Genomic DNA, 12388 nt, shown 5'->3' on the forward strand with positions numbered 1-12388 from the left:
CACCTTTGTATCATAGCAACCCTGAGCACGAGGATTTTTGATATTAAGGTCGCCACGACAACATATAGTATTGCACGAATTCATTTCTGAATATGGATCGTGTAAATAATCTGCAAGAAAGTGAAACACAAAAATTATGATATAATAGTAAGTTACCACAAAGTATTGTACACACATGTTACATGTGTTGAGTGTTTAGATTTCTTCCTCTAACAACTAATAAAGTCAGCAGAGTCAGCTAAGTTAAGGTGCATGTCATAAAGTATTCAAAAACCTGAATAACAAGACCTCAAATGTACATTTTATGCGAACGTGCAGTGATGTACATTTATGTCAGATTGATGTGCAAGTACCCGGTACTTCATAGAATAGGGGAGGCACCTGCCAAGCTAATCCAGTCGTTTAGTTTTCATATGAATAAGAGTGATTTCAAATGAAAACCTTTGGGTTTATAAACAAATATACATTTAAAAGAATAAACATGCCTTTGCTGATTTCAGTGTAAACCATTTGCTTTATTAACAAGTCATTGACAATGACATAGTCCCTGCCATGTTATAGTGACTTGGTCAAACTATGAAAAGCATAGTCAGATTATGTTAAAATATTGGATAGCATTTAGCATATTAACTACAAATGTGCATGAAACAGGTATAAAGACTAAGTTTGAATAAAATTGGTCAGGGCATACCCCAGAAAACTGTTAATGAAATGTCCAAATGTTGATTTTTGGAACAATTAATGGCTGTCAGTTGAAGGTCAACAAATAAAACAAAGCGATATTAACATTTATCATGATTTGTGATGTACCAACTTTAAAAAACAAAACAAAAAACATTTAATCCATTATATCTTGCCTTTACCAAATTTAACCCAAATCTACAATTATCTCTGTATAATTAGCAGAACACTCACAAAAAACAAAATGGTCACCAGTCCACCATTTTGAATTGAATCACGAAAAAACAATGACTTGCCTCAGTAACCCACTATCACTGATGTCAACACCAAGTTTGCATGAAATAGGTCAAGGCATGTCCAAGAAACGGTTGATGACATGTTTCAATTTTGTGATTTTATTTGTTTTTGACAAAAAATTGCCGCCATTCAGCTAAATTTCAATGAAAAAGAAAAAATAACTGAAAACAATATTTAACTCATTATATTTTGGCTTTGTACAAAATTTAACCCAAATCTGTACAATCATCTTTGTAAAATGAACAGAACACTCATAAAAAAACAAAATGGCCACCAGTCCGCCATTTTGAATCGAATCAACAAAAAAATGATGTGCAACTTTAACCCACCATAACTGATGTCAATGCCAAGTTAGAATGAAATCAGTAAAGGCATGTCCGAGAAACGATTGATGACATGTCCAAATGTTGATTTTTGTTTTTTTTGGAACAAAAATCCGCCAGTCGGGTAAAAGTGTGCATATGTCTCCCATTATGACTTGCCTCTGTACTAGCTTTTAAGAAAATCTGTCCCGGTGTCTCTGAGAAATGACGACGGATGCCAAAACATAAGTCTCTGTATCGGACTACGTCATGTAAATGACTGAAGCAAGTCTATGGACTAAGGAAGATGTATTTTAATGATTTCGCATAAAATATTTGGTTTATGTTGGCTTCAAATAAAGAAAATACGATACTTTTCGCCTGCAACCTAATAAGTGCTGTCCTCATACAAAGTCTGATTCAAATATGCCATCTTCAAATAAGTCATCTTGGCTTATTAACATATTCAAAGTTTTGAATTGTTAACAGTCAAACTCAAATTAGATCATAAAACAAAATTTTGTACCCAAGTATCTCTGAATCATGTCAGCATACAAAATCATTGTATGTCACGTAACCATATGTAAAAATAAATATAATGCCATCATATGAAAGCAGATGACACAATATTTTATACCGTAGATGTCTGAGTATAAACCCCTCCGGGAAAACGGCAAATTGACGGAAAATTGGGGGGGGGGGCTTATAATCAGATAAATGACTTGTAAAATGCTGCAAATTTGGAGGGGGGGCTTATACTTGAGCAGAGGTTTATACTCGGACAACTGCGGTAGTAATATAATATTTATCACACTTTTAGAATGTTTTGTGAAAATGCTTCATTTTTTGTGTGGAAATTTTCTTTAAGATTGTTCTATTCTATTCTACCCTATGAGCAGTTCCACTATCTTTGATGACAGCAGAGAAATTTAACATTACATAACTAACAAATTCAAAATCTATCACCGTATACAGCTATTATTTTCTTTATTAGACTAGCATCACCAGTAGAAACAAAGGTACATCGAAATTGCATACATGATCATTAAATTATGACTTAATTACATATTAAGCATGGAGCAAATAGCAGAAGCAGATACAGGAAAGCATATTAAACTCCAGTCAGTTATTATTAGTTATATATTGACACACGGATGGCAGATATTTTGCTATATCGACACAGATTAATATTTTCTGTTGACTTACCATTATATCTCATTATCGACTTCATATCATCAAAATTGGACACTTTTCCCTGGTCTCTTCGGAATATTTTTGCTCTTGGAGCTAGCTGATATGAATAATCAAGTCCAAACTTTTCAACAATCGCTGGATATCCACTCATATTGTAAATACTTTCGTAAAATGGTATGTTGTAAGACGGCCAGTAACCTGCAGATTGAATGAAATTCAAAAATGAATGTTTGTGGTTGCACAAAAAAATGCTTCATGCAGAGTGATCAGGAGGCTAGATTTCTTTTTAGTTATTATCATTTTTGACCACTTCTCCTTGACCAAACTTGACCCATTCAAGAAAAAATAAAACGATTAAAAAATAAGTCAGTAACTTATTCGGATACTAGCGATGTACTTTTTAATGAGATAATATAAAATTACCTGATCTGAGAATGGCAGTCTGGTCCCCAGATTCTACCTTGGACGGCATTTGCTCAACAACCCAGAATGCATCATCCCTGATAGTTTGGTTCAGAGTAATAAGATTAAGGTTTAATATCATATACTGGTTGTTGTAAGTTCCTAATAATTACAAACAAATAAATTTAAATATACTGTATTCCTCACATTTCCAAATGACAAAAAATTACATTTTGAACTGACATTTTTAAGATCATCATGACAGAGAGTTAGATACTTGAAAAAATGTATCCACATGTATCTGTCCTGAAACTGTCCTGCAATAACAATATACTGTTTTACAGTATGACACAATAAAAGCACTGAATTATTTGCCCTGTGGTGGCGCTATTTAGTATCAATAGGTCCTATCTCCCATGTTCAACACTAGAGGGCATATTTTCAATATTTTGTTCAGCTCAGTGAAGCTGTTACATTATTTTACTCCTGAACTACAGGATTTATTCTCCCCAAAGTTTTCAATTTCATTGACTGTACATTGCTACAATAACCTGCAAACTAACAAAACAAGCAGCCTATCGGCTGAGATAGCTCCACTGTTAGCAATGCACATTTCAATTAAAGAACTGAAGACATCATTAGAAAATGAATAATATGTATAGTATCAAAGCAATCGGACTTACAGTTTTTAACAAGAAGTCGAAAATATCATTTTCTACCAAAAATGACAAAAATATTCACCAAAATTAGAGAATTTAAGATATCATCACGAAATGAACAAATCTGAACAAGTCATTGTCAATGACACGTCCCCGTTCCGTTCATATTTGAGTGACATATACATTCAAAGCAGATCATGACCGAAATGCACCTGCATATGTACAACACATTGTACTAAATCTGAACAAAATCCATGCATGCATGACTGAGATCCGGTTCTGGAATTGTGAAAATACGTGATTTTAATGCATTTTCGGCCTTAAAATGGCCATCATTCAGCTATTGCTAAGCGGATCATGAAACAAATGCACATATCTATTTGTGACATGATGCACCATGTGTGTGTGAAGTTTGAACTTGATCAATCCAGACATGTCTTGGATACGGATCCAGAACTGAATTCTTTAAGAAAATGGCCGCCAGTCGGCCATTTCGAACTTGATCCGAAAAAAAAAATGACGTGCATCAAGGTCCTATTATGTTTAATGTAAGTACCGAATTTGAACAAAATCCGTCCATGCATAACTGAGATCCGGGTTCGGAATGGTGAAAATGTGCGATTTCAATGCATTTTCGGCCTTAAAGCGGCCGCCATTTGGCTATCGTTAATGGGATCATGAAACAAATGCACATACATATTTGTGACATGATGTACCTTGTGTGTGTGAAGTTTGAACTTGATCAATCCAGACATGTCTCGGATACGGATCCAGAACTGAATTCTTTAAAACAAAATGGCCGCCAGTCGGCCATTTCGAACTTGATCTGAAAAAAAAAATGACGTGCATCAAGGTCCTATTATGTTTAATGTATGTACCAAATTTGAATGAAATCCGTCCATGCATAACTGAGATCTGGGTCCGGAATGGTGAAAATGTGCGATTTCAATGCATTTTCGGCCTTAAAGCGGCCGCCATTTGGCTATCGTTAATGGGATCATGAAACAAATGCACATACATATTTGTGACATGATGTACCTTGTGTGTGTGAAGTTTGAACTTGATCAATCCAGACATGTCTCGGATACGGATCCAGAACTGAATTCTTTAAAACAAAATGGCCGCCAGTCGGCCATTTCGAACTTGATCTGAAAAAAAAAATGACGTGCATCAAGGTCCTATTATGTTTAATGTATGTACCAAATTTGAATGAAATCCGTCAATGCATAACTGAGATCTGGGTCCGGAATGGTGAAAATGTGCGATTTCAATGCATTTTCGGCCTTAAAGCGGCCGCCATTTGGCTATCGTTAATGGGATCATGAAACAAATGCACATACATATTTGTGACATGATGTACCTTGTGTGTGTGAAGTTTGAACTTGATCAATCCAGACATGTCTCTGATACGGATCCAGAACTGAATTCTTTAAAACAAAATGGCCGCCAGTCGGCCATTTCGAACTTGATCCGAAAAAAAAAATGACGTGCATCAAGGTCCTATTATGTTTAATGTATGTACCAAATTTGAACGAAATCCGTCCATGCATAACTGAGATCCGGGTCCGGAATGGTGAAAATGTGCCATTTTGATGCATTTTCGGCCTTAAAATGGCCGCTATTCGGCTATCGTTAATCAGATCATGAAAAAAATGCATGTGCATATGTCCCATATAATGTGTGATGTATGAGTGAAGTTTAAACATAATCGGTCCATGCATGTTCGAGATACAGGTGATCACGGACGCACGGACGCACGGACGCACGGACGGACGCACAAAGGGCAAAACATAAGTCCCCGTTTTCGGACTCCGTCCGAACGGGGACTAAAAAGGTCTACATGTAGTATCTATATATGTAATATCAAAGCAATTGAACTTTTGGTTTTTAACAAGAAGTCGAAAATATTACTTTTTACCAAAAATGACAAAAATATTAACCAAAATTAGAGAATTGAAGATATCATCACGAAATGAACAAATCTGAGAAAGGTCTACATGTAGTATCTATATATGTAATATCAAAGCAATTGAACTTTTGGTTTTTAACAAGAAGTCAAAAATATTACTTTTTACCAAAAATTACAAAAATATTAAGCAAAATTAGAGAATTGAAGACATCATCACAAAATGAACAAATCTGAGAGAGAAACACATGTAGTACCTATATATGTAATATCAAAGCAATTGGACTTGCAGTTTTTAACAAGAAGTTGAAAACATCACTTTTACCAAAAATGACAAAAATATTCACCAAAATTAGAGAATTGAAGATATCATTACAAAATGAACAAATGTGAGTGAGGTCCACATATAGTACCTATATACTTAATATCAAAGCAATTGAACTTGCGGTTTTTAACAAGAAGTCGAAAATATCACTTTTTACCAAAAATGACAAAAATATTCACCAAAATTAGAGAATTGAAGAAATCATCATGAAATGAACAAATCTGAGAGAGGTCTACCCAAGGTACATATACACGAAGTATCAAAGCATTCAGGCTTGTAGTTTTCAAGAAGAGGTCGAAAAAGTAAAACATTGACACGGACGACGACGACGGACAATCACTCATATGATAAGCTCCGCTCGACAAAGTCGACAGCGGAGCTAAAAATAAAAAAATAATTTGTTCTTGTTTTGTTTAATGTGATAATTATATAAGAAAACCATGACAAAAATGTTAATAGATTCCTACAACAAGTTCTTATAAAATTCATATAAAACAAGATGAAGTGGTGTATGGTCATAGCAATTTTGGCAACCTTCCTTTGTGGATGGGTAACCAATCCTATAAAAATGGCAACCTGTCCTGTGGATGGGTAATCAATCTTATAAGAATGGCAAACTGTCCTGTGGATGGGTAACCAATCCTATAAGAATGGCAACCTTCTCTTGTGGATGGGTAACCAATCCTATAAGAATGGCAACCTGTCCTGTGGATATGTAACCAATCTTATAAGAATGGCAACCTTCTCTTGTGGATGGGTAACCAATTCTATAAGAATGACAACCTGTCCTGTGGATGGGTAATCAATCCTACAAGAATGGCAACCTTCTCTTGTGGATGGGTAACCAATTCGATAAGAATGGCAACCTGTCCTGTGAATGGGTAACCAATCCTATAAAAATGGCAACCTGTCCAGTGGATGGGTAATCAATCCTACAAGAATGGCAACCTGTTCTGTGAATGGGTAATCAATCCTAGAAGAATGGCAACCTGTCCTTTAGATGATTAGCAATCCTATAAGAATGGCAACCTTCTCTTGTGGATGGGTAACCAATCCTATAAGAATGGCAACCTGTCCTGTGGATGGGTAATCAATCCTATAAGAATAGCAACCTGTCCTGTGGATGGGTAGTCAATCCTATAAGAATGGCAACCATCTCTTGTGGATGGGTAACCAATCCTATAAGAATGACAACCTGTCCTGTGGATATGTAACCAATCCTATAAAAATGGCAACTTGTCCTGTGGATGGGTAATCAATCCTATAAGAATAGCAACCTGTCCTGTGGATGGGTAGTCAATCCTATAAGAATGGCAACCTTCTCTTGTGGATGGGTAACCAATCCTATAAGAATGGCAACCTGTCCTGTGGATATGTAACCAATCTTATAAAAATGGCAACCTGTCCTGTGGATGGGTAATCAATCCTATAAGAATGGCAACCTGTCTTTTGGATGGGTAACCAATCCTATAAGAATGGCAACCTGTCCTGTGGATGGGTAACCAATCCTATAAAAATGACAACCTGTCCTGTGGATGGGTAATCAATCCTATAAGAATAGCAACCTGTCCTGTGGATGGGTAGTCAATCCTATAAGAATGGCAACCATCTCTTGTGGATGGGTAACCAATCCTATAAGAATGACAACCTGTCCTGTGGATATGTAACCAATCCTATAAAAATGGCAACTTGTCCTGTGGATGGGTAATCAATCCTATAAGAATAGCAACCTGTCCTGTGGATGGGTAGTCAATCCTATAAGAATGGCAACCTTCTCTTGTGGATGGGTAACCAATCCTATAAGAATGGCAACCTGTCCTGTGGATATGTAACCAATCTTATAAAAATGGCAACCTGTCCTGTGGATGGGTAATCAATCCTATAAGAATGGCAACCTGTCTTTTGGATGGGTAACCAATCCTATAAGAATGGCAACCTGTCCTGTGGATGGGTAACCAATCCTATAAAAATGACAACCTGTCCTGCGGATGGGTAATCAATCCTATAAGAATAGCAACCTGTCCTGTGGATGGGTAGTCAATCCTATAAGAATAGCAACCTGTCCTGTGGATGGGTAATCAATCCTACAAGAATGGCAACCTGTCCTGTGAATCGGTAACCAATCCTATAAGAATAGCAACCTGTCCTGTGGATGGGTAAACAATTCTACAAGAATGGCAACCTGTCCTTTGGATGGTTGATCAATCCTACAAGAATGTCAACCTGTCCTTTGGATGGGTAAACAAACCTTTAAGAATGGCAACCTGTCCTGTGGATGGGTAACCAATCCTATAAGAATGGCAACCTGTCCTTTGGATGGGTAATCAATCCTACAAGAATGGCAACCTGTCCTGTGGATGGGTAATCAATCATATAAGAATGGCAACCTGTCCTTTGGATGGGTAATCAATCCTACAAGAATGGCAACCTGTCCTGTGGATGGGTAACCAATCCTTTAAGAGTGGCAACCTGTCCTGTGGATGGGTAATCAATCCTATAAGAATGACAACCTGTCTTTTGGATGGGTAATCAATCCTATAAGAATAGCAACCTATCCTGTGGATGGGTAGTCAATCCTATAAGAATGGCAACCTTCTCTTGTGTATGGGTAACCAATCCTATAAGAATGGCAACCTGTCCTGTGGATGGGTAACCAATCCTATAAAAATGGCAACCTGTCCTGTGGATGGGTAATCAATCCTGTAAGAATAGCAACCTGTCCTGTGGATGGGTAGTCAATCCTATAAGAATGGCAACCTTCTCTTGTGGATGGGTAACCAATCCTATAAAAATGGCAACCTGTCCTGTGGATGGGTAATCAATCCTACAAGAATGGCAACCTGTCCTGTGAATGGGTAATCAATCCTAGAAGAATGGCAACCTGTCCTGTGGATGGGTAACCAATCCTATAAAAATGGCAACCTGTCCTGTGGATGGGTAATCAATCCTACAAGAATGGCAACCTGTCCTGTGGATGGGTAATCAATCCTAGAAGACTGGCAACCTGTCCTTTGGATGAGTAATCAATCATACAAGAATGACAACCTTCTCTTGTGGATGGGTAACCAATTCTATAAGAATGGCAACCTGTCCTGTGAATGGGTAACCAATCCTATAAAAATGGCAACCTGTCCAGTGGATGGGTAATCAATCCTACAAGAATGGCAACCTGTTCTGTGAATGGGTAATCAATCCTAGAAGAATGGCAACCTGTCCTTTAGATGATTAGCAATCCTATAAGAATGGCAACCTTCTCTTGTGGATGGGTAACCAATCCTATAAGAATGGCAACCTGTCCTGTGGATGGGTAATCAATCCTATAAGAATAGCAACCTGTCCTGTGGATGGGTAGTCAATCATATAAGAATGGCAACCATCTCTTGTGGATGGGTAACCAATCCTATAAGAATGGCAACCTGTCCTGTGGATATGTAACCAATCCTATAAAAATGGCAACTTGTCCTGTGGATGGGTAATCAATCCTATAAGAATAGCAACCTGTCCTGTGGATGGGTAGTCAATCCTATAAGAATGGCAACCATCTCTTGTGGATGGGTAACCAATCCTATAAGAATGGCAACCTGTCCTGTGGATATGTAACCAATCCTACAAAAATGGCAACTTGTCCTGTGGATGGGTAATCAATCCTATAAGAATAGCAACCTGTCCTGTGGATGGGTAGTCAATCCTATAAGAATGGCAACCTTCTCTTGTGGATGGGTAACCAATCCTATAAGAATGGCAACCTGTCCTGTGGATATGTAACCAATCTTATAAAAAGGGCAACCTGTCCTGTGGATGTGTAATCAATCCTATAAGAATAGCAACCTGTCCTGTGGATGGGTAATCAATCCTATAAGAATAGCAACCTGTCCTGTGGATGGGTAATCAATCCTACAAGAATGGCAACCTGTCCTGTGAATCTGTAACCAATCCTATAAGAATAGCAACCTGTCCTGTGGATGGGTAAACAATCCTACAAGAATGGCAACCTGTCCTTTGGATGGGTAATCAATCCTACAAGAATGGCAACCTGTCCTTTGGATGGGTAAACAATCCTTTAAGAATGGCAACCTGTCCTGTGGATGGGTAATCAATCCTACAAGAATGGCAACCTGTCCTGCGGATGGGTAACCAATCCTTTAAGAATGGCAACCTGTCCTGTGGATGGGTAATCAATCCTATAAGAATGGCAACCTGTCTTTTGGATGGGTAACCAATCCTATAAGAATGGCAACCTGTCCTGTGGATGGGTAACCAATCCTATAAAAATGGCAACCTGTCCTGTGGATGGGTAATCAATCCTATAAGAATAGCAACCTGTCCTGTGGATGGGTAGTCAATCCTATAAGAATGGCAACCTTCTCTTGTGTAAGGGTAACCAATCCTTTAAGAATGGCAACCTGTCCTTTGGATGGGTAATCAATCCTACAAGAATGGCAACCTGTCCTTTGGATGGGTAAACAATCCTTTAAGAATGGCAACCTGTCCTGTGGATGGGGAATCAATCCTACAAGAATGGCAACCTGTCCTGTGGATGGGTAACCAATCCTTTAAGAATGGCAACCTGTCCTGTGGATGGGTAATCAATCCTATAAGAATGGCAACCTGTCCTGTGGATGGGTAATCAATCCTATAAGAATGGCAACCTGTCCTGTGAATGGGTAACCAATCCTATAAAAATGGCAACCTGTCCAGTGGATGGGTAATCAATCCTACAAGAATGGCAACCTGTTCTGTGAATGGGTAATCAATCCTAGAAGAATGGCAACCTGTCCTTTAGATGATTAGCAATCCTATAAGAATGGCAACCTTCTCTTGTGGATGGGTAACCAATCCTATAAGAATGGCAACCTGTCCTGTGGATGGGTAATCAATCCTATAAGAATAGCAACCTGTCCTGTGGATGGGTAGTCAATCATATAAGAATGGCAACCATCTCTTGTGGATGGGTAACCAATCCTATAAGAATGGCAACCTGTCCTGTGGATATGTAACCAATCCTATAAAAATGGCAACTTGTCCTGTGGATGGGTAATCAATCCTATAAGAATAGCAACCTGTCCTGTGGATGGGTAGTCAATCCTATAAGAATGGCAACCATCTCTTGTGGATGGGTAACCAATCCTATAAGAATGGCAACCTGTCCTGTGGATATGTAACCAATCCTACAAAAATGGCAACTTGTCCTGTGGATGGGTAATCAATCCTATAAGAATAGCAACCTGTCCTGTGGATGGGTAGTCAATCCTATAAGAATGGCAACCTTCTCTTGTGGATGGGTAACCAATCCTATAAGAATGGCAACCTGTCCTGTGGATATGTAACCAATCTTATAAAAAGGGCAACCTGTCCTGTGGATGTGTAATCAATCCTATAAGAATAGCAACCTGTCCTGTGGATGGGTAATCAATCCTATAAGAATAGCAACCTGTCCTGTGGATGGGTAATCAATCCTACAAGAATGGCAACCTGTCCTGTGAATCTGTAACCAATCCTATAAGAATAGCAACCTGTCCTGTGGATGGGTAAACAATCCTACAAGAATGGCAACCTGTCCTTTGGATGGGTAATCAATCCTACAAGAATGGCAACCTGTCCTTTGGATGGGTAAACAATCCTTTAAGAATGGCAACCTGTCCTGTGGATGGGTAATCAATCCTACAAGAATGGCAACCTGTCCTGTGGATGGGTAACCAATCCTTTAAGAATGGCAACCTGTCCTGTGGATGGGTAATCAATCCTATAAGAATGGCAACCTGTCTTTTGGATGGGTAACCAATCCTATAAGAATGGCAACCTGTCCTGTGGATGGGTAACCAATCCTATAAAAATGGCAACCTGTCCTGTGGATGGGTAATCAATCCTATAAGAATAGCAACCTGTCCTGTGGATGGGTAGTCAATCCTATAAGAATGGCAACCTTCTCTTGTGTAAGGGTAACCAATCCTTTAAGAATGGCAACCTGTCCTTTGGATGGGTAATCAATCCTACAAGAATGGCAACCTGTCCTTTGGATGGGTAAACAATCCTTTAAGAATGGCAACCTGTCCTGTGGATGGGGAATCAATCCTACAAGAATGGCAACCTGTCCTGTGGATGGGTAACCAATCCTTTAAGAATGGCAACCTGTCCTGTGGATGGGTAATCAATCCTATAAGAATGGCAACCTGTCCTGTGGATGGGTAATCAATCCTATAAGAATGGCAACCTGTCCTGTGGATGGGTAATCAATCCTACAAGAATGGCAATCTGTCCAGTGGATGAGTAATCAATCCTATAAGAATTGCAACCTGTCCTGTGGATGGGTAACCAATCCTATAAGAATGGCAACCTGTCCTGTGAATGGGTAATCAATCCTACAAGAATGGCAACCTGTCCTGTGGATGGGTAATCAATCCTATAAGAATGGCAACCTGTCTTTTGGATGGGTAACCAATCCTATAAGAATGGCAACCTGTCCTGTGGATGGGTAATCAATCCTACAAGAATGGCAACCTGTCCTGTGGATGGGTAATCAATCCTATAAGAATGGCAACCTGTCTTTTGGATGGGTAACCAATCCTATAAGAATGGCAACCTGTCCTGTGGATGGGTGATCAATCCTACAATAATGGCAACC

The 12388-nt window shown here is 38.7% G+C and overlaps 1 protein-coding gene across 2 annotated transcripts in view; it reads right to left on the bottom strand.

Moving 5' to 3' along the window:
- Positions 1–12388, bottom strand: part of LOC102810059 (lysosomal leucine aminopeptidase-like) — a 45784-nt gene that overhangs the window by 4168 nt on the left and 29228 nt on the right. For both annotated transcript variants that reach the window (XM_085502512.1, XM_085502511.1), the window contains 3 exons: positions 2898–3038; positions 2487–2672; positions 4–110 (listed from right to left, as the gene is read on the bottom strand). In XM_085502512.1, coding sequence (XP_085358638.1) covers positions 4–110; positions 2487–2672; positions 2898–3038 — 434 coding nt within the window. The remainder of the gene's footprint in view (positions 1–3; positions 111–2486; positions 2673–2897; positions 3039–12388) is intronic.

The sequence above is a fragment of the Saccoglossus kowalevskii genome, chromosome 8 (genome assembly GCF_978046115.1).
Source record: "Saccoglossus kowalevskii chromosome 8, keSacKowa6.1, whole genome shotgun sequence".
Lineage (NCBI taxonomy): Eukaryota > Metazoa > Hemichordata > Enteropneusta > Harrimaniidae > Saccoglossus > Saccoglossus kowalevskii.